At 40.0% G+C, this 20,381-nt stretch overlaps 1 protein-coding gene across 1 annotated transcript in view; it reads left to right on the forward strand.

The window, feature by feature from the left end:
• The window catches only part of XDH (xanthine dehydrogenase), a 62,637-nt gene that overhangs the window by 12,489 nt on the left and 29,767 nt on the right, over positions 1-20,381 (forward strand). Inside the window, exons 5-14 of the mRNA XM_060754145.2 lie at positions 1,601-1,727; positions 2,438-2,499; positions 3,909-3,986; positions 6,638-6,706; positions 7,720-7,806; positions 11,570-11,711; positions 13,080-13,172; positions 14,768-14,919; positions 17,745-17,838; positions 18,837-18,946. Coding sequence (XP_060610128.2) covers positions 1,601-1,727; positions 2,438-2,499; positions 3,909-3,986; positions 6,638-6,706; positions 7,720-7,806; positions 11,570-11,711; positions 13,080-13,172; positions 14,768-14,919; positions 17,745-17,838; positions 18,837-18,946 — 1,014 coding nt within the window. The remainder of the gene's footprint in view (positions 1-1,600; positions 1,728-2,437; positions 2,500-3,908; positions 3,987-6,637; positions 6,707-7,719; positions 7,807-11,569; positions 11,712-13,079; positions 13,173-14,767; positions 14,920-17,744; positions 17,839-18,836; positions 18,947-20,381) is intronic.

The raw sequence follows: 20,381 nt of genomic DNA on the forward strand, positions 1-20,381 counted from the left end.
GGCACAGAGCAGCAGCAGCAGTGAGGTCTTTCCCCCCTTCTCCTCCAGGGTCTTCCTCCTCCTCCTCTCCATTTGGAGGTCTTAAACCAAGAGGAGGAGGAAGAAGAGCCCAGAGGAGAAGGAGGTGGCGCGTGCCTTTCCCTTCCCCCTTGCCCCATGCGTGGCTTTTCTGCCTCCTCCCACCGCTGCCCCCACCACCGCCGCTGCGCATGGGGTGAGGCCCAATTGGAGGGGCATTTAGGGAGGTGCCTCAGCGTCCCTGGGAAAAGCAAAGTGTACCGCAGTCGCTTACTTCGTGTAATGGATGAACCGCCACTGTCTACACAACGCAAATAGGAATTTTGCGCTTGTGATGGTTAAATCACTACCAATGTCTGATGATGAAACTTCAGAGAAAGAATATGCAATTTAGGAAAGTCTGGTGTTTACATAGAGTGTAAAATGGTATTACACAAACACCACAAATTTCAGAAGGGTAGCTATTCTAAGACAGTTCTAGACACCAACTAAATTGCATCAGAAATTGAATTAAAAATACCAGGTTCTCTGTGGAGCACCTACACAGGCATCCCAGGAACCAGTTGGAGGCTGAGATGGTGGCCACAAAGATCTGATGATTTTGGACCAATCAGAAAGCAGGAATATATTTATTGCTGTGCCCTGCCTTGCCCCAGCACTGATCCCTATTGGGCATGCTGCTGCCCATCAGGTCATCCCTCCCCAGACAAGAATGGATAATTTTTATCTTGTTTGGGGGAGTGGGGATGAACTGAGTGGTTCCCTCTCCAGGTAGGAGGAATTCATTTACCTTCTGGCAAGTTGTGTTTCTGGTTTCTAACCGTGAATGCTGCAGCACTAGCCCTGTCCTCACAAGCCTACACATTTTATGGCTTGATCTGGAATTTCTGGTACGTTTTTAAAAATATGCTACTTCCAGCTAGACATGTGCTGTGGAGTACATTGGGGGATGTAGACACTCAGACCATGACACCATGAGCTGGCTTTGTACTGGATTTGATTGTTTGTGTAGAACCACCCTTAGTGTCTTGCAGAAGAAAAGACAACATGCTTGAATCATATAGAAGCCTTCTGTTTTAATTAATGTGGGCACAGTACTGAATTATATGTGTTCGACACACACACACAGGTCAAAGGAAATGGAAATGTTGAAAATATAAATTATAATAATTATTCACAGTGGCTGTTCACAAAACAGCCATTGGTGTCTCTACACTCTGTGTTCCTTTTCTTTGTCTCCATCATTGTATACCATGTCTACTTTTATCTGTAACACAAGTGTACACTTTTTGTATTTGGAGAATTAAAATGTAGTCCATAAAAGCATATGCCATAATCAGTTAGTTGATTTTTAAATATGCCACAAGACAGGGTTTTTTTTTTTTTTGCAAACAATGCAGTGGATGTAATTTGTTATTATCACTTATGTAATTAAATCTCAGAACATTATGCCTGCTTCAGGTTACCCGTTTTGAATAAAAATGTATTCATCCTCACAGCATCTAAAGTGATTTAGGAAACTGTTATTATAGGATTATGTAAAACAGGCTGATACAAACTAAAACTTCTTTCATCCCTGAAGGAACGAATAGCAAAAAGTCATGGATCACAGTGTGGCTTCTGCACCCCTGGCATTGTCATGTCCATGTACACCCTTCTTCGCAATCAACCTGAACCCAAAATGGAAGAGATTGAAGATGCTTTTCAAGGTGAAAACTGTTTATATGTAGTTGATATGTCCAGCCCTATTTCTAACCTTCTACTCAAATGACCCGACTAAATTAAGAGAGTAAAATCATCTCCCTTTTGATATATGGTAGGGTATAAAAAGATTAAATAATACATAAAGTCATTGGGCAAGATGGATGGATGGCATCCTTGAAGTGACTGGACTGACCTTGAAGGAGCTGGGGGTGGTGACGGCCGACAGGGAGCTCTGGCGTGTGCTGGTCCATGAGGTCACGAAGAGTCGGAGACGACTGAACGAATGAACAACAACATAGATAGTTATTAAATTATTTGGTGAGATCATTTAGAACAAATCCTGTGATTACATACAAGTTGGGAAAATACGGGATAAAATTTACCAATAGACTCCTTGTCTGCACTGAACCAATAAGGCAAAATGCACTAATTGGCAACAGAAAAAAGTGTGCATATGAAAAATTGTGACACAAACATTCAATTGGATTTTATATTATGTGGTGGTAAGGCATTTTGGTGTGGTGACTTTACAGTGGAGCCCTATCTTCCTAAAATCTCAGAACCTTTGTTATTTTCATGTTGAAATACCTATTTACATGCAAAGCTTGGTATCTTCTGTGGTAGCTCATAGGCAAATAAAAAAACCCAATCCCATATTCCCATTTCCTGTTTCACTTGTGACTCTCAATCTTTACAATCTGTTTGCACAATTCAGGAAATCTCTGCCGCTGTACAGGATACAGGCCTATTTTGGAGGGGTACCGGACATTTGCAAAGGTAAGGATAATTGGAAATGGCCCCAACATAGAAACTATTTGTGTTAGAATCAGTTTCTATTGGGGGCTGTATTATCCCAATTGTATTATCTCACACAATGACTTCTGTGTATGTGTGTGCATATATGTCTAATCTGTTATTAAGGACCACTGTTGTGAAATGGAACATATATAATTGTATAAGTATAATTTGAGCTTCATGCTATTTCTTTCATCTCCAGAACTGAGTTTAAAGATGTAGTCCTGGTGTTTCTACTTAGGCCCCTTCCACACAGCTGAATAAAATCCCACATTCTGCTTTGAACTGGAATATATGGCAGTGTGGACTCAGATAACCCAGTTCAAAGCAAATATTGTAGGATTTTCTGCCTTGATATTATTATTATTATTATTATTATTATTATTATTAAACTTTATTTGTACCCCGCTAGCATCTCCCGAAGGACTCGATGCGGCTTACAAAGGCCAAGGCCTCAATACACAACATAACAATACACTTAAAGCAAATTAAAACAATTAAAGCAGTATTAAAACAACAAAACCACAAGCAATAAACAATACATCAAACAAGATAAAACTTGGCCGAGCCAGAGTAAAGGGTACAGGATTAAAAAGTGCTGATGTGACAGGTGATATGTAAGGATTATAGGGCAAGTGCAGTGTGCAGTGTGCGGCAGTCTTAATTCTAATAAAGTGCGTCTGGGATTTGGTATTGGAGATTTCCTAATCGGGAAAGGTGCATCAGAACAGCCAGGTCTTCAAGTTCTTTCTGAAGACTGCCAATGTAGGGGCCTGTCTAAGATCTTTGGGGAGAGTGTTCCAGAGACCGGGGGGGGGGGGGGCACCACGGAAAAGGCTTCTGGGCTATATGGCTGTGTGGAAATCTTTGGTCTCCATTTGGAGAGAGTGTTACATGTTTCTGATATTATTGTTCTCAAGTATCTACAACACAGCTGTAGAGACAGGTTATCTCTTTGCTATTTTGAGGAACTGAGGGAAATGACAAGATGGGGCTGATAATTTGAACATAAATGGTGAAAGTTTTGGGATGATTAAAACTTTGTTATTTCTTATTTAGAACTTGTCTTTTTACTGTATTCATCTCCTCTCTCCCAATGACTTTGCCTGTCCCTTTTTTCGATGCATAAACCCTATTTCTAAATGCTCAACTGATGCTACATTGCAATGGTAGACTTTTGGAAACTGAAGGAAAACTACATTGGGGATCAGAATTCTTATTTGGGAACAATGCTTCAGTTAACATTATGAGCAATGATGGGAGTTATATTTTATCACCTTCTTGAAGGCCATAAGTTGCTACCCTTGGATCATAAGGTAGTTTTTGTTTAAAAATATTGAAATAAGGTCAATTTGGGAAGCTGATCTTTTGAACCATTTCCTTCTGTCTAGGATTGGGGATGCTGTAGAAGAACTGTTAATGGGCTAGGTTGCTGTATGGCTGGCAAGGAAAATAACATGGGGAATTTGGTAAGTATGTTGCTTGATTCCTAAACAAAATTATGTTGCCTTGAATTAGGCCAGAATTGTCCCAAAATCAACATTTGAGACCTATGGATTGTGATGTTACAATTGGAAATCACCAGTGATGTTGTTAAGCATGATATCTTTAAACATTAGCCATAGTTGCACACAATATGCCATTTAAATAGCAACCCCCCAACTCATCATGTTTCCGAAGTAGGGAAAATATGGACATATCTTTCAAGCCCTGAGATTCCTATTGCCCTGAAATTCCTCCCCTTTGCTCCAATGACTGTCCAGGCTGTGAGAGCTGGTAACTCTAGCTTGGACACAGGATTTGTCTCCTGCCAGTGAAAGAGCTCCATTCATAGAGGTGTGGATAGGGATGCCACAACCCTTGATGGCCAAAGTGTGACAGCTTGCCCATAAAGAAATAATTGGACTTCACCTAAATTTTTCCAGAAATCTTCAAAACAGAGTTCATTTATTTATTTTATTTATTTACAGTATTTATATCCCACCCTTCTCACCCCACGGGGGACTCAGGGCGGATCACAATGCACATATACATAGCAAACATTCAGTGCCATAGACATACAACATATTTAGACAGAGACACAGAGGCTATTTAATTTTCCAGCTTCATGAGGGTATGCTTTTTGAATTCCATCCATTGGGGAGCTGTTGCTTCACCATCCACTTGTGACACCGATTGAGTACTTCTCATTCTTTTGCACGCTGTTGGAGAGTTTTATGGTGTCGTAAATTAGTTAAATTAGCCTCCCCGCATAAGCAGTACCTAAATTTCCTACTTGACAAATGCAACTGTCTTTTGGGCTGCAAAGGTTGACAGCAAGCTCGACAAATGGCTGAAAGCTCACTCCATTCCGGGCTGGCTTGGAACTCATGACCTCTCGGTCAGTAGTGATTTTAATGTAGCTGACTCCCAATAAGCTGTGCCACAATCTGGTCCAAGGATTCTCCTGTGACTGAGAATCAAAATGAAATCAATTTAAGTTTGTAGATAAATTCTGATGTGCTTATGCAAGGCATTAGCAGCTGGACCAGGATTTTCGGAAAATATCATGGTACAATTCTAAGTGTGATCGTTTGGCAGTAAGTACAATTCTCCTGATCGAAGAACTCATAGGGCTTCACACTTAATGTAGTCAAAGTTTAACTGTTATACATATTTGCTCAGCAATTCACATAAAAGTCATGAGAGCAGAGGAGGAAGTCACCTGATGTCTTCTATGAAAAAGGAAGATGATTTTTAATTAAGTGTATCATTTGTCATGCCTTTTGAGTATCTAGACTTTCGGAAATCTAGATCATGCAATACAGCTCTAATTAGCATTTAAATTGTAATCAGCACAGTCCTTGCTTGAAAAGTTCCAGAGCCAGATGACGTCATGTAAGCTTGCTTACACTTTGCACAAGAGCTTTCTGTTGTACTATAGACTGAATACAAGCATTTAAAAGAAAAGGGATGTTTCACAACCTTCACACGAGATTGAGAGGGCAGTAAATAGCCTAAACATGTATGGCGTTGCTTTATTACTGAAGCTAAGCTCGTCTGTGCCTGTCCTGTATGGTAGATATCATGGAATGACCATACTCTGCTTTGAATGATCCGGAGGAAATACATGATATAAAAACAAGATATTAATCTTTTAATATGGGGTGTGGACTGGGTTCTCCTCTCATATCATGTATCTCATTCCTTTGAGGAACCTATCACAGAATGCAGGTCAATTTTCAGACAGATTGAAAATGACAGTCTTTCTCTATTGCTCCTTGTCTTTTTGATGCCCCCCTTTGATGTATCTTTCTCTCTAATTTTTGATGCCCTGTATGAATTTATGTTTCGGGGTCCCTGGTGGCGCAGCAGGTTAAACCACTGAGCTGCTGAACTTGCTGAAAGGATGGCAGTTCAAACCTGGGGAGTGAGATGAGCTCCCGCTGTTAGGCCCAACTTCTGCCAACCTAGCAGTTCAAAACATGCAAATGTGAGTAGATCAATAGGTATCGCCTCTGCAGGATGGTAACTGCACTCCATGCAGTCCTGCTGGCCAGATGACCTTGGAGGTGTCTACGGACAATGCCGGCTCTTCGGCTTAGAAATGGAGATGAGCACCACCCCCCAGAGTTGGACAAAACTAGGCTTAATGTCAGGGAAACCTTTACCTTTACCTTTATGAATTTATTTACTTTCAAAAGGCTTTCTGGTGTTTCTTTGCATGCTTTTAAATCTGTCCTGTTTGTAATATTCCACATGTTCTCTAGATTCTCCATACTGGGGAAAGGCAGGATGTTAAAAATAATTATAATTATAATGAAAGTATTGGATATTTTCTGTAAAAAAAAGCATCTAACTCTTCTCTCACAAGGCTAAAATTTGTGAGATTCCCTTGAAAGAGAGAATGGATTTTGAATTAGTTTAATTCAGTATTGTTGGACATACATAGCCGGAATAAATGAGGAATAAATGAGGAATGTTTTGTGAAAAGCTCACTTGGAATTAACTTCATGAATATTTATTAAAGATGGAGAAAGTAATAACAATTCCAAGTTTATCTAAATGCCTGGGAAATGGTTAATTTTTTTCATAGTACTGTATTAAATATTACTCTTTGTTCTGTTTCTTTCCCCAATAGGATCAGGGGTGTGGTAAAAAATTAGTCAATGGTTCAGGTTGCTGCATGAATGGAAAAGAAGATAGTACAGTAAGTATTGCATTCCAGATAATAGGATAATTACTCTTGTTCTGTGATTTCATAATCAAGCATAGATAAAAACTACCTCCCCAACTATTTAGCTGTTCAATAACTTTATACACTGACATTCTGCATGGTCAACCTGCTGTTAGCTTCAGTCTGTGCTTCATAGGATCTATCAAAAATATTGAATCCCAAGATAGTTTCAGAACCATTAAAGTTCACATTAATAATCATGAATGGGTTTATTTGCTTCTTGATGTGAAAACCATTACATACCACTGTTACCTCAGTGTGATGCAATTTCCCCAATCACCCTGCTTGATAAGAGCAAGAAGCAGGCCTGTGAGAGGCCGGTGACATCTAAGCGCAACATCCCATGGCAAAGGGAAGCCAATCCATCTGGGAATTAAAAAGTAGTTTTTGGATTAGGCAGAGGAACTAGGAAGGAACAAGTCAATCAGTTGTAGTGAATGGTTGTGGTTCTATTTCTAGGGCCATGAAAATGATGCTTTTTCTTCTCATTCATTCTCTTTAAGGTTAGTCATGATGAGATTTTTTTTAAAGAAAGAGTTTTCATGTATGAGTATACCTCAGTTAATAAAATAGAAAAACATTTTGATTTTGTTGTAGATCTCTTGGAAGTTCCTTCCAAACTGGCCATTTACCTTGCCTGTAGTAGACCACTGCTATAGATGCCTTCGACAATACGGTGCATGGATATCTATAGCAATTATTCTCAACCTGTGGGTCCCCAGGTGTTTTGGCTTAAAACTCCCGGGAATCCCAGCCAGTTCACCAGCTGTTAGGATTTCTAGGAGTTGAAGGCCAAAACATCTGGGGACCCACATGTGGAGAACCACTGGTCTTTAGTAAGATTGGTTTGAGAAGAATCCCATTCTTTCCCAGCTCAGGCTTTCTTGATTGTTTACTTCAGACTGGGATATGCCTGTACAAAATAAGGGTCCTCTATGGTAAGGAAGAGAGAGCTGTGTTTACTGATGACAGTTTGTCTTTTATAGGATCTGATATCCACATCTCTGTTCAATCCATCTGGGTTCCAGCCTTTAGACCCTACACAGGAGCCGATATTTCCCCCAGAGTTGTTGGTAGGTGATAACATGGCATAAGAAAAAATTGGCATTGTTCTTTCAACAAAGAATGGGGGGCATTTTGTTGTGAAATTAACTATGCACAAAAGAAGTCTTGTTAACATCCTTGTTTAAGGTAATTTTAGGGCATGTTCGACTGAAGCCTCCCACCAGCAAACCCAGTTATGAAACACACACTGTGTTGGGATACAAATGGCCGTAACTTGTTTATTGCTTACAGAAGAGACACAGGGTTGGCAGCCCTTCATGTGTCCTGGATCTGGGGATCGGGCAGCCCACTGCTGTCCAGTGCCGCTTAACCTCTCTAGGAGTAGCTAACTGACACAATACCGGGATCCCAACACCATTGAACCCCTGGAGGACCACCGGACCTTCCCCCTCCAATGGGGGGGGGGATAAGCAAGCCCGATCCAGGGCCCATGCTTCATGCCATAAAGTTGTGACAAAGAAAAAGCTCATTCAAAACCATACAACTAGAGGTGGGTGGGCTAGGATACTAGAAAGGCATGTTGCTGGGTGCAGCCTTTATTAAGGCTGCCTAGTCTCATGAGGGTGGCTGGCCAGCCAATCAGGGGATGTGCAGGGGCCATCCTCGGTTGGCCACCGGCCCAGATGATGGATGCTTCTCCTGCTGCCAAGGGGGCTTCTGGGAGGAAAAAGCCCCCTTCGAAGCCATGTCAGTAGGGAGGATGCCCTGCCGCCACAAGCTCACTGCCTGGTGAGTTGGGCAGAGCATTAAACAAGGTGCATGTGAATCAGTAGGATTTTAAGGCAGATGGTGTCCTTTACCACTTCTTGTAAGAAAAAGACCAAGTTGTGCAGGGAATTTTCAGCATTGTTTACCACCTGGTAGCCCTTCCTTGAACATTAATCACCTTGAAACCAAACTGTGTGTTCCCTGTATACTTCTTTCTTTCTTTCTTTCTTTAAAAAAATGGGCTGCAATTATGGGGCATCACAAAATAGGATGATTGCCCACTCTTAGTTTGAACAACACCCTTTCTTTAAAAACAGATGATAAAGATTATTTTCACCTCTTCTTGCTTGCTCATTTACGTGCTGAAGTACATATATAGAGAGGGATAGAGTGATAGTGAGGGGGAAAGGGAGACAGACAGACATGGGACCCTTCCACACAGCTCTATATCCCAGAATATCAGGGCAGAAAATCCCACAATATCTGTTTTGAACTGGGTTATCTGGGTCCACGCTGCCATATATTCCAGTTCAAAGCAGATAATTTTGGATTTTATTGAGCTGTGTGGAAGGGGCCATAGAAAAGAGATTATATCAACAACTATAAGAAAATTAAGGACTCTTGATTCATCTTTCTTTAATCTTCCTTGAAATCTTTGCACACAATAGAATGATTGTGTTTGTTGTCAGATTCCAATTAATGTATAACCAAGAATATTAAGCAATGAGGTGTTTCTGAAACACTTTGTTTCAGAGTGAAATAGTTCATGTCTGAAAAAGAATTCACAGAAAATAATCTTAGACACAGGGATTTACATAAATTAATATTAGACACAGGGATTGACTCTTTTTATTGTGCTTGTGGGTTGACTCCTGATTATGAACTTTCAGATACAGTGTGGCATAATCATTACAGTATTTAAATGGGATTTCAGAGATCCGGGATCCGGTCCACACTGAGCCATAAAACTCACTAAATGGCTTTATTGTTTATTTAGTGAATGTATTTTATGGGTTGTTGTAGGTTTTTCCGGGCTATATGGCCATGTTCTGGAGGCAATTTTTCTCAGGAGAAAAATGGCCTCCAGAACATGGCCATATAGCCCGGAAAAACCTACAACAACCCATGCATTCCAGCCATGAAAGCCTTCGACAATACATATCTCAAAGATGGAATTTAAGGAGTCCTTTAAAAGACTATATAAGAATGTAAGAGTAGATCAATTAATTCACTGGGATTTACCTAAGTGTTTATTCAGAATTCAACAATTGATTCAATGGATGTACTGGAATTGGAACTAATACATTGATTCATTATAATTAGCCTAAAAACACATTAATAGAAGAAACTAAAATGCATTATCCATTTGATAAAAACCCCTTTCTCAGCAACAGTCAGTTGCTAAAAGCCTGTCTGAATGAAAGAGTATTGGCTGCTGGCCCATGTTTTTAAAAATCTCATATAAGGGGTGTAGAAACCCATCTAACTTGCTTAAAAGACAAACTATACTTCCTGGAGTATAATTTGCAATGCTTTAACCATTTTTCTCTGAGATCAAGGGGGTGTTTCCAAGGATTTCCCAAAATTGGTGCAGATTGTGCAGATTGTATGTTGCCCATTCCTGGTTTATGTCTTAATGACCTTATCACAACGGCCTATGGATTCACTCCACATCAGGATGAATCCATGGGTTCCTGGTGGGGGGGGGGGGCATGGAGAAGCTGCCGCCTCATGCCCTGCATTGCCTGCCTTACCTCTTCCTTCTTCCCATGGGGAAAGGGTCACTGCTTGGCTTCCCCCGATTGAAGGCAAAGCAACACGGGAAAGCTCCGATCATGCTGAGATGGTGGCGTGCACTGGTTCACCTCCCTTTTTGGTACGGAGCCCAGCTGGAAGTCCTGAGTCACCTGCGGGCTGTGAGGGACGGTATATAAATATAGCAAATAAATAAATAAATAAATAAATTTACAACGTTTGAAGGGCTCCGTGCTGAAAAGGGAGGTGAACCAGCATACGATGAAGGAAAAGCCCCATCAGTTGAGGTGGTTACACATTTTAGGTTAGCTTTTTAAAAAAATCATTTATGTTCACTCACACTTGATAACAAAGAAAATCCTGTATCATGTTATTTGCTTTTCCTGAATTCCATTTTATTTATTTTTATATGTACTTGTCGCCCTTTAATTAAAACTCATATTAATGGTAATATTCCTATTGTTTTTAGCCTTAAGACAAATGTATTATCTTAAATATTATATATCTTATTTGAGATGACAATTCCAATGCAAAAGTCAGAAAAGTAAAAATGCAAAGGGCAATTATGTTTCTCTTCGCATATAGAATCATAGAATCATAGAGTTGGAAGAGACCCCATGGGCCATCCAGTCCAACCCCATGCCAAGAAGCAGGAATATTGCATTCAAAGCACCCCCAACTAATATATGTTTGAGAAGTGCAGATCAAGTAAATTCACACTGGGAGTTAGAAAACCTAAATGTTTCATGAATCTCTACTTCATCTTTGTGGTTTTTATAAATTGCTGTACTTGAAAATTGCTAAGTTACTTAATAAATCTGATGTGCAATTAATTTAAGTTCTTGCTAATCAGTCACAATCATTTAATTGAATAATCCTGTCTTAAAAAGCAACTAAATGGTGCAGCTCTAGTTCTGTAAATGACTTTAGTGGTGTGCCTCTAGAGTACTTTGATTATAGCACCGTGATTCTACTTAGCATGTCATGGTTACATACCGCAGAATCCTGGGGATGCAGTTGATGGGGAGGCATTTAGGCCTGTTCCACACAGCTGAATAAAATCCCACATTTTCTGTTAATCTTTTCACTTAAGATGACATGGTTATTTTATGATTTACCAATGTAAGGTCAAGGAAGCTGGGTGCAACAATGACAATTCATTTCTAGTCTCTCTCTCTCTCTTTTAAAAAACAGTGTTGTTAATTCACCACTGATGGCTTTAGCATTAAAATGTTTCAGTTGTTTGCAACATCAGTGAAAGAAACTGGACAGTCTGAGTGTATATCACCAAATCTATTGTTTCCACAGACTCATAATAATAAACCCACAAAGCAGCTGTGCTTCAAAGGGGAGCGTGTGATGTGGTTTCAGCCCTCAACTCTCAAGGAACTAGTGGCGCTCAAAGCTCAGTACCCTGATGCCAGGCTTGTGGTGGGGAACACGGAAGTGGGTAAGAGGAAACAATCTGTTCCTGTCTGGGGTTTTGTCAGTGTAGTTTAAAAATTGCCTGTTTACCCAAGCTTACAGTTCTTCCTTTTTAAATGTTCACTTTCCCTGTAATAATTAATCTAGTTTTTTCCATTCCATTGCTCCCCACTTCTAGGTTTGACTTGCCTACTCCTTACTGGTTTTACCTTCCTCTGTGTCTTATATGCCTGTAATATTTCCCAAAAATCTGCAAAAATTATTGTTGTGGAATACTGTGGATCAATTAGCTCAGTGGGTTAATCTCTGCTCAATAATAATAATAATCTTTATTTCTACCCTGCCTCTAAAGGGGACTTGGGGTGGCTAACATGAGGCCAAGCCCAAAATTACAGTATAGCAAAATAAAATACAAAGAAGCATAAAATACCATCAAAATAAATACACGAAAAAACAAAATAAAATAAACAATTTCAAAATAACATGATAGAGAAATAGAACACAGTGGGTGGGCCAAATGCACTAGGATAAAATTGGTAAAACCCTGGATGAGATAAGTGGTGGGAGAATGGGTTTCTAAGGGAGGAGCTCAAAAGGAACGAACAATGGGGTTAGACATTCATTAAGAGTGGGGGGAAAGTGCATCATGAGGACGAAACTGTAGTTGAAACAGATAAAATATGGAATATAAGTTCGCTTAGCTATTTGTGTCAGTGGTAGAAGGACTACAAATAGCTTTTTCAAGGAGAAATGGTAAAAAAAGAAAAAAGAAAAGAAAAAAGAGAGTGTTTCAGTAATATACCTCAGGACAATGTGTATGGATACAGCTAGGTAGGAAGAAAGAGTAAAAAATAGACATTTTCCCATCTCTCATAATGTTTACTATTTATTTTATTTTTTTACATGCATGTCCATATACAGCAATTACATTAGTCAGAGCAGTTACATATACTTTAAAATATATATAAAACCACAAATTCTATCAGTGATAACTGTACAGTGGCCACATATCCTGGAAATGCTTGAAAAGAAATCTAGATTTCCAGTTTAATTACATTGAGCACAAGGTTTCTCATTGTTTTTCCTAACTTTATGTTAACTCCAATGTCAGTTAGAAAGAAAACAGCGCGGGTGCAGATCATGGACTAAGGGAGTGTTTGTTGACATTGTCAGACGCAAGAGAAGGCCTTGGCTTGACGTTTTAGTTATAAGCCAGCACAGTATTGCAAAAATGGCTTTGCAAGTTGCTCAGACAATATAAGATACCGTCACTGCAGCTGACTTCAGAAGGCTAGCATTTTTACATAACGCTTCTGCAATTTCACTGGTAAACCTGCTAATTCTGGCTGCCTGCCACGTCTGCTTTGCCCTCACTGGATTGTGTTTCCTTAAGGCATCGAAATGAGGTTAAAGAACATGCTGTACCCTGTGATAATAGCACCAACTTGGATCCCAGAAATGAACTCTGTTCAGCATACAGAGGAGGGTAAGTCGTCACAGCCTGCTTGTTGCCTCAAGAGAATGGCAACAGGTGCCAGGAATCAACAAGAGAAGGCTTGTAAGCAATGCAAAACTTAGAAATTTCCATATGGTGGGCGGACTCATTGGCCTTGTATCTTCTTCTCTGATCCAGGAGATAATATTTATTGATTACAGTTGTATGAACAATATAAATGAACAGATCAAGCTTGATATGCTTCTTCTTATGAAGTCAATAGGCTCCTTTCTCTTTGGTCAAAAACAGTGGGACAATGTTTAGTAATAGGGGATGACCAAGGGAACATATATACAATGAAGAATTAATTCAGCTTGTTACCACTTTAATAGTCATGGTTCAATACTATGGCATGGTAAGAGTTGTAGTTTTCCAAGTTATTTAGCCTTCTTTGCCAAAGAGTTCCCCTACAAGACCATGTCATTGATCTATGGCAACTAACAAGAGGGAGGGGGAGCTTGTCTTTCCCAGGGCCCTTCAACACAACTGAATAAAATCCCACATTCTCTGCTTTGAATTGGAATATATGGCAGTGTGGATTCAGGTCATTCAGGGCTCCTCCACACAGCTCTATATCCCAGAATATCAAGGTAGAAAATCCCACATCATCGGCTTTGAACTGAGCTATATGAGTCCACACTCAGAAAATGTGGGATTTTCTGCCTTGATACTCTGGGTTATAGGGCTGTGTGGGAAGGGCACTCAGTAAATTCCAATAAAACAGTTCTTCAAGATGTTTTATCATCCAACCATATTCTGGGCCCATCCAGACAGCCACTTAGAAGCACAAGCACCTGCTTCTTAACCTGGACGTCAACATAAATGTGACTGCCTTCAGCACAAAGCAGGAGAACTCTGCTTTGTGCTGAGGTAAATTGTTCATGGGAAAGACCCGGGTTTTCTTAAAAGACACGGGTCTTTCCAGCTGTGGGTGGAGTGTGGACAGCCCCTCGGAACTTCTATAATTTCTGAAAGGGCCGTTCACACATCCCTCTTGCATTTTCTGGGTGGATCAGCCCAGAAAATGCACAGAAAAGCACACACTTTCTGGGGTGTGTGTGGACTAGAACCCGGGTGCAATCATGTTTTAAAAATATGATTGCTCTCAGGTTAAAGGGCTGTGTGGAACTGCCTTCTGATGTTGCTCGGCCATACCTGTACTGATCTTTTGCTTTAACGTTGAAGGGTATGACATCTTCAGAGCTTAATATTTATGTTTGAAGAAATAACAAATCATGATGAAGTAAATCTCTTTGAAATAACTCAAAAAATGATCTGAATTAGATTCTAACTTTAAAAAGGTAAACAGCTAAACAATCATGGCCACTAACAGTATGACCAAGGATTTTGTTTCCTATCCAAGTAGTAACATTTTGTGTGTATGCTACCCTTCCTTTAATGCTTATTTCAAATGCCAAGGCCAAATATAATTTAAATAAGAAGAATTCCCTGGTAAACCACAATAGAATATCAGAACAAAAATCTTAAAATTACCTCAGATTCTGCCAGTGCCCTAGAGCAGCTCTTTTATCTTGGAAAGTACGTTAGAGCCATGGGCCAAATCTTTGCTGTCTCTGAATTTTTAGGAATCTGCTTTGGTGCTTCCTGTTCTCTGAGTCACGTGGAAGAAGTTCTGCGAAAAGCTGTGGCTCAGTTCCCTTCTTACAAAACTGAGGTGTTCCAGGCAGTCCTAGAACAACTGAGATGGTTTGCTGGGCCACAAATCCGAAATGTTGCTGTAAGTGCTGTAACTGGATAGTTTTGGCTAACAATTGAAATGAGAACCAGGGTATGATGTACAATTCCTTTGAAACTGTGTTACTTTATTACCTGATTTTGGCACTTTTCAAGAGATAGGATACTCCTTTTATCAAGGAGAATATGAGCCCTACTGGCTCTTCCCTTGGGGTTGTGCAAAGGGAAATCCTATGTATGAATCTTTACATGCATAGACTTTCCTTCTAGAGATCCACTGGGCATATGGACACTAGAGCCCCTTTTACACTGTCATACAATCACCCATATCTGTGGAACTGGTATCTGAAGTTTCATTTATCCACATCTGATAAAATATATCACTTATAGGCATTTTCTGGGGCTTCGAGTGTGACCACATAGTATTCTTCAGTGAGAAGTTCTCAGTTTCAATAGGGTTCATTATTATCCACAATTTTACTCATCCACGTGAAGTCCAGGAATGTACCATCATGGATACAGGGATCATTCTGTATATCTGCTTTGAACTGGATTATATGACAGATGGCAAGCTATTTAACCTCAGCGGACTGAAAGCCAAAATCAAGGTCACAACAACATCTATTATAGAACTCCAATATATTGACGATAATGTGGTCTGGGTGCATTCAGAAGAAGACCTACAAGCCACTCTAAACGCCTTTGCAGAAGCATACGAGAATCTCGGCTTGTCACTGAACATGGAGAAAACAAAGTGTTCTTCTAGCAGCCACCAGCTAATCCTTCCGCAATGCCAGAAATACAGTGTAATGGTGTAACATTAGAAAATGTTGACCATTTCTGCTACCTTGGCAGCCACCTCTCCACAAAAGTCAGCATTGACACTGAAATACAATGCTGCCTGAGCTTTGCGAGCACAGCATGTTCCCAAATGTAGCACAAGAGTGTTTCAGGACCGGGATATCCATAGGGAGACCAAGGTGCTTCTTTATAAAGTTATTGTCTTCCCAACCCTTTTATATGCTCGCGAAACATGGACTGTCTACATACGTCACACTCAACTCCTAGAACAATTCCATCAGAGTTGCCTCTGAAAAATCCTGCAAATCTTTTGGGAATACAGGCAGACAAATGTTAGCTGGAAGAATCAAAGATCACCAGCACTGAAGTGATACTCCTACACCATCATCTCTGCTGGACTGGCCACATTGTCGTAATGCTCGATCACCATCTCCCAAAGCAGTTACTATACTCCAAACTCAAGAACAGGAAACATAACGTTGTTGGACAGGAAAAGACATTTAAAGATGGGCTTAAAGCCAACCTTAAAAACTGTGGCATAAACACTGAGAACTGGGAAGCCCTGGCCCTTAAGTGCTCTAACTGGAGGTCAGTTATGACCAGCAGTGCTGCAGAATTCAAAGAGGCATGAAAGAGAGAAATGTGCCAAGAGGAAGGTGCATCAAGCCAACCCTGACCAGGACTGGCTTCCACCTGAAAACTGATGTCCTCATTGGGGGAGAACATGTGAATCAACAACAGGGCTCCACAGCCACCTAGGAACGCACCCCCAAGACACCAGATTTGGAGGACCATCATCCTAGGGCTATGAGGGATTACCTAAGTGAGTAATAATCTAGTTCAAAGGAGATAATCTGGATTTTATATGGCAGTGTAGAAGGGGTCTAGGCACCTCATCACACTGGAGAATTAATCCATTTTAAATCCAGAGGAGAGGGTTTAAAGTAAGTCATGTGACCTCAGCTACTACCCCTTGACCATGTTGGCAGTCTTCAGATGGGTATATCAGTGTTGCAAAATGAAGTTGGTTGCCTTGGATGGTCTATATCAGAGATCAGTTTTTAATGGGACTTTGGTGTTTAATACAATCATATGAGTTTTCTTGAACCCTTCCACAGTTTTAACAGTTGTGGTGTTCTTCTGTTGGATCTTGGGAGCACTATTTTGCTGGTACTTTTTGTTATCCAAAAGGTTGTGACAGAATATTACAGTTCAGCCCCACAATTCAAAATACCTTTGAATTGGGCATTGACAATGGATTATATGAGGGTGAATGAGGTAAGAATAAATAAAGAAAAGGTGGAAGTGTTTCTCAAAAGAAAATCTAAATTGGAGATTGACATTTAATCTGTTCTTGGAAAGATTTGTTCTTTTTGATCAGGTATTTTGTTTTGAGTACTTCTTGGTCTTATTCTGGTTCAGGTGGCCATGAAGTATATTTGCATAGATATGCCAGCTGCACCCTTTCCTGAGGTTGTCTGGTTTGGCAACAGTCAGTTACCCATGCCTTGGTTACATAAGACTACCTTTGAAGAGTATAAGCTCCAGTTCGTTCAAAATACACCTGGTCTTTTAATCAGTAATGAGATCAAATTATAGCATTAAAACCTGCAGTGGTTGTCAAGTATTTCCTGGCTCAACTTTAGGTGTTGTCCTCACCCTTTAAAGTGCTAAATGGCCAAGGGTTTGGTGGTATCATCATGAACTTTTCCAGTCATGAAGATCTGCAGAAGTATTTAGAGAACACTGTTGCCCATAGATATCCTATAAAAAGGGGCTTGTTTTCTGTTGCTCCCAAATTACAGAATATCCACCTTCAGAATTATATCTGCTCTTGGGTTTTATAAATCGTGTCAAGATAAATCTCTTTAAGCAGGCTGTTTAAGTTATGATTACAGTATTATTGATTTATTGTTTAGTTGTTTTAAATTTGAATGGCTCTATTAATACTTTTACATCTTATTCGCTGTGATTTATTGTGATATATATATTGCTAGCACATGTGGTGGTACTTTTTTTAAGCAGAAAAACCAGTATAGTAATAATAATGTCTGTGTTTCTTTTCAGGCCCTCGGGGGAAATATAATGACAGCAAGTCCAATATCTGACCTTAATCCAGTGTTTATGGCAAGTGGGAGCAAGCTGACCTTGATATCAAATGGTGAGCCTGCCAAAGCTTTGATTGAATACGGTTGATCCATGGTTCTCAACTTGTGGATCCCCAAGATCTTTTGGCCTTCAACTCCCAGAAACCTAGCAGCTGGCAAACTGGCTGGGATTTCTGGTAGTTGTAGGCCAAAACACCTGGGGACACACAGGTTGAGAACCACTGAGGTAGATGATGTACTGTATTATCAACACTCTCTTGATGGTATACCCTCTATTCCTAACTAAAACATGATTTATATCTTTGGTAAGCTCCTTTTAAAGGAAATTACTGATTGAAGACTTTTTTCGAAGTTTTTTTTATTCAAGGATGAATTGGTTGATTTGTGAGTTGTTTTAGTTTTATAAAATAGTTATTTCCCAGAAATAGCACCTTAGATTGCTTGGTGGATAATAACAACTGAAGCAATTTGTGATTATTCTTCCTTGAATGAATCAGGAAATGTTGCAGGACCTGTTATTTTCCGCAGCATCAATGTTTACATAGCTTGGTTACAGACACTCCTTTTACGAATTTGTCTTATGAACTAATAGACAGTCTGCAGTGCAGTGTCATCATTTGGGTGTTGGACTAGGGCCCCTTCACATTATAAATCTATAGCACTATGGTTGCACCATAACTGTAGTGGCTGCATAGCATGAAATCCTAGGATTTGAAGTTTCATGAAGTGACAGAATTTTCTACTTACAAATTCTAAGTGCCATTTATGAAACCTAATCCCAGAGTTCAACAGGATCATAGAATAATAATAGAATATTAGAGACCACATGGGCCATCTAGACCAACCCCCTGTCATGCAGGAAATTCACAATCAAAGTATTCCTGTCAGATTGCCATCCAGCCTTCGTTTAAAAGCCAGGAGTTTCCACCACACTCTGAGGCAGAGCGTCCTACTGCTGAACCAACTATGATCCCAAGAATGAAGAAATACTTGCATGAAATGAGAAATGGTTTGTTACATACTCCATTTGCTGTTTTTTTTTTCTTTACAGAGGGCAGCAGAACTATTAGGATGGATGAAACATTCTTTACTGGTTATAGAAAGACAATCTTAAAATCCCAGGAACTACTGCTCTCCATTGAGATTCCCTTCACCAGGAAGGTGAGGTGACTGTTTTGGTGAATAATAATTACTTTACTGTGAAGGCAAATACAATATCATTTGATTATATAGAGTGATTGTTGAAGGCAAGAATTCAAGGTTGTATGGGTTAATTCCTTAGGAGTTTGGGAAACACAAGAATGTCACAGTGGGTTTAAAGAAGCATGGTTTTCATGCTTTAAAATCAATGTTTCCAGAACTCATGTTTTTATTTGACCCATTGAAATCTCCAAAAACAAGAAGGCTGATTGGATTGTAAGGTAGTCATAGAATCATAGAGTTGAAAGAGACTACAAGGGCCATCTAGTCCAACCTTTGCCATGAAGGAATACACAATCAAAGTAAGCCTAACAGATCAACATCATGTCTCATTTAAAAACCTCAACAACAACAACAACAAACTCCACCATAACCTTAGACAGCTTGGAAGTAGGCCTTTTGTGCCCTGCCATACCCTTTGCAGCTTTCAATTCTTACCAAAACTAGAATACATTCTGTAGAATATTATTTCATGCATTTCTGTTTCATTCAGTACTTGGAGGTGTATTATACAGTACAGAATAAATCATGCAAAATTATTGCATGGTTAAAACCAGAATACCTCATGCAAAATCAGAAAATGTTTACACAATTTGAGTAATTTATGATCCACCTTTTCTTAGCACACATTTAAATTGATACAAATTTAAGTTCTTCCCTTCCCACCCATGGGGGAGAGGATTGAAGACACCCATGAAGGAGGCCAGCATAGGTTGGGGCCAGTTAGTTTAACTGACGCCGACACATGGTAGGGGAAGATTTAAACCTATTTAAGGCTGAACTGTCCCTTTGATGCATATTCCTTCACTCAGATTGTGACCCACCCTCCCATCCTATGGGACCGTATGAGCATAAACTGGTTGCATAAGGGCTGGGTAGGGGTTTTTTATTTTATTTTTTTACCTCCAAGTGTTTCTTGTTTCTTTCTTTCTTTTTTTGGCCTACCCCATACTGTTTTGGCTGGGTGCAGTAATTAGCTTATGGTGGAATCATTTAAATAGGTTGTCACGTCATGTAAAAGGTTACATAGTCCTGGTAGGTACCATGGCACCCATTTTTGTGGGTGAAGCTTGGACATCTGTAATGGTCTCCTTAGGTTTTGTGGCTCAGGGGGCTGTAAGTGGGGGGATCCCATTGAGGCTTGAATGAGGGTTTCCCTCTCCTAAAAAACACGGAAGGGGCACCCACAGGAACTTTGGGAGGGGGCACCTTGCACTTGAGATTGGCTGAAGTACACAAAACTTTTGGGATGCCCCCTGGATCTATGCTGTTAGTATAAGGATGGTCCTTGGGAGTCATCAAAGGAAGTGACACATGGTCAAAGGACATTACCCATCAGATGGCTGACAACACAAGTACTTATTCCCTTACTAGGTCTTTCCCCTTGCAAGTTATC

The sequence above is a fragment of the Anolis sagrei genome, chromosome 1 (assembly GCF_037176765.1).
Source record: "Anolis sagrei isolate rAnoSag1 chromosome 1, rAnoSag1.mat, whole genome shotgun sequence".
Lineage (NCBI taxonomy): Eukaryota > Metazoa > Chordata > Lepidosauria > Squamata > Dactyloidae > Anolis > Anolis sagrei.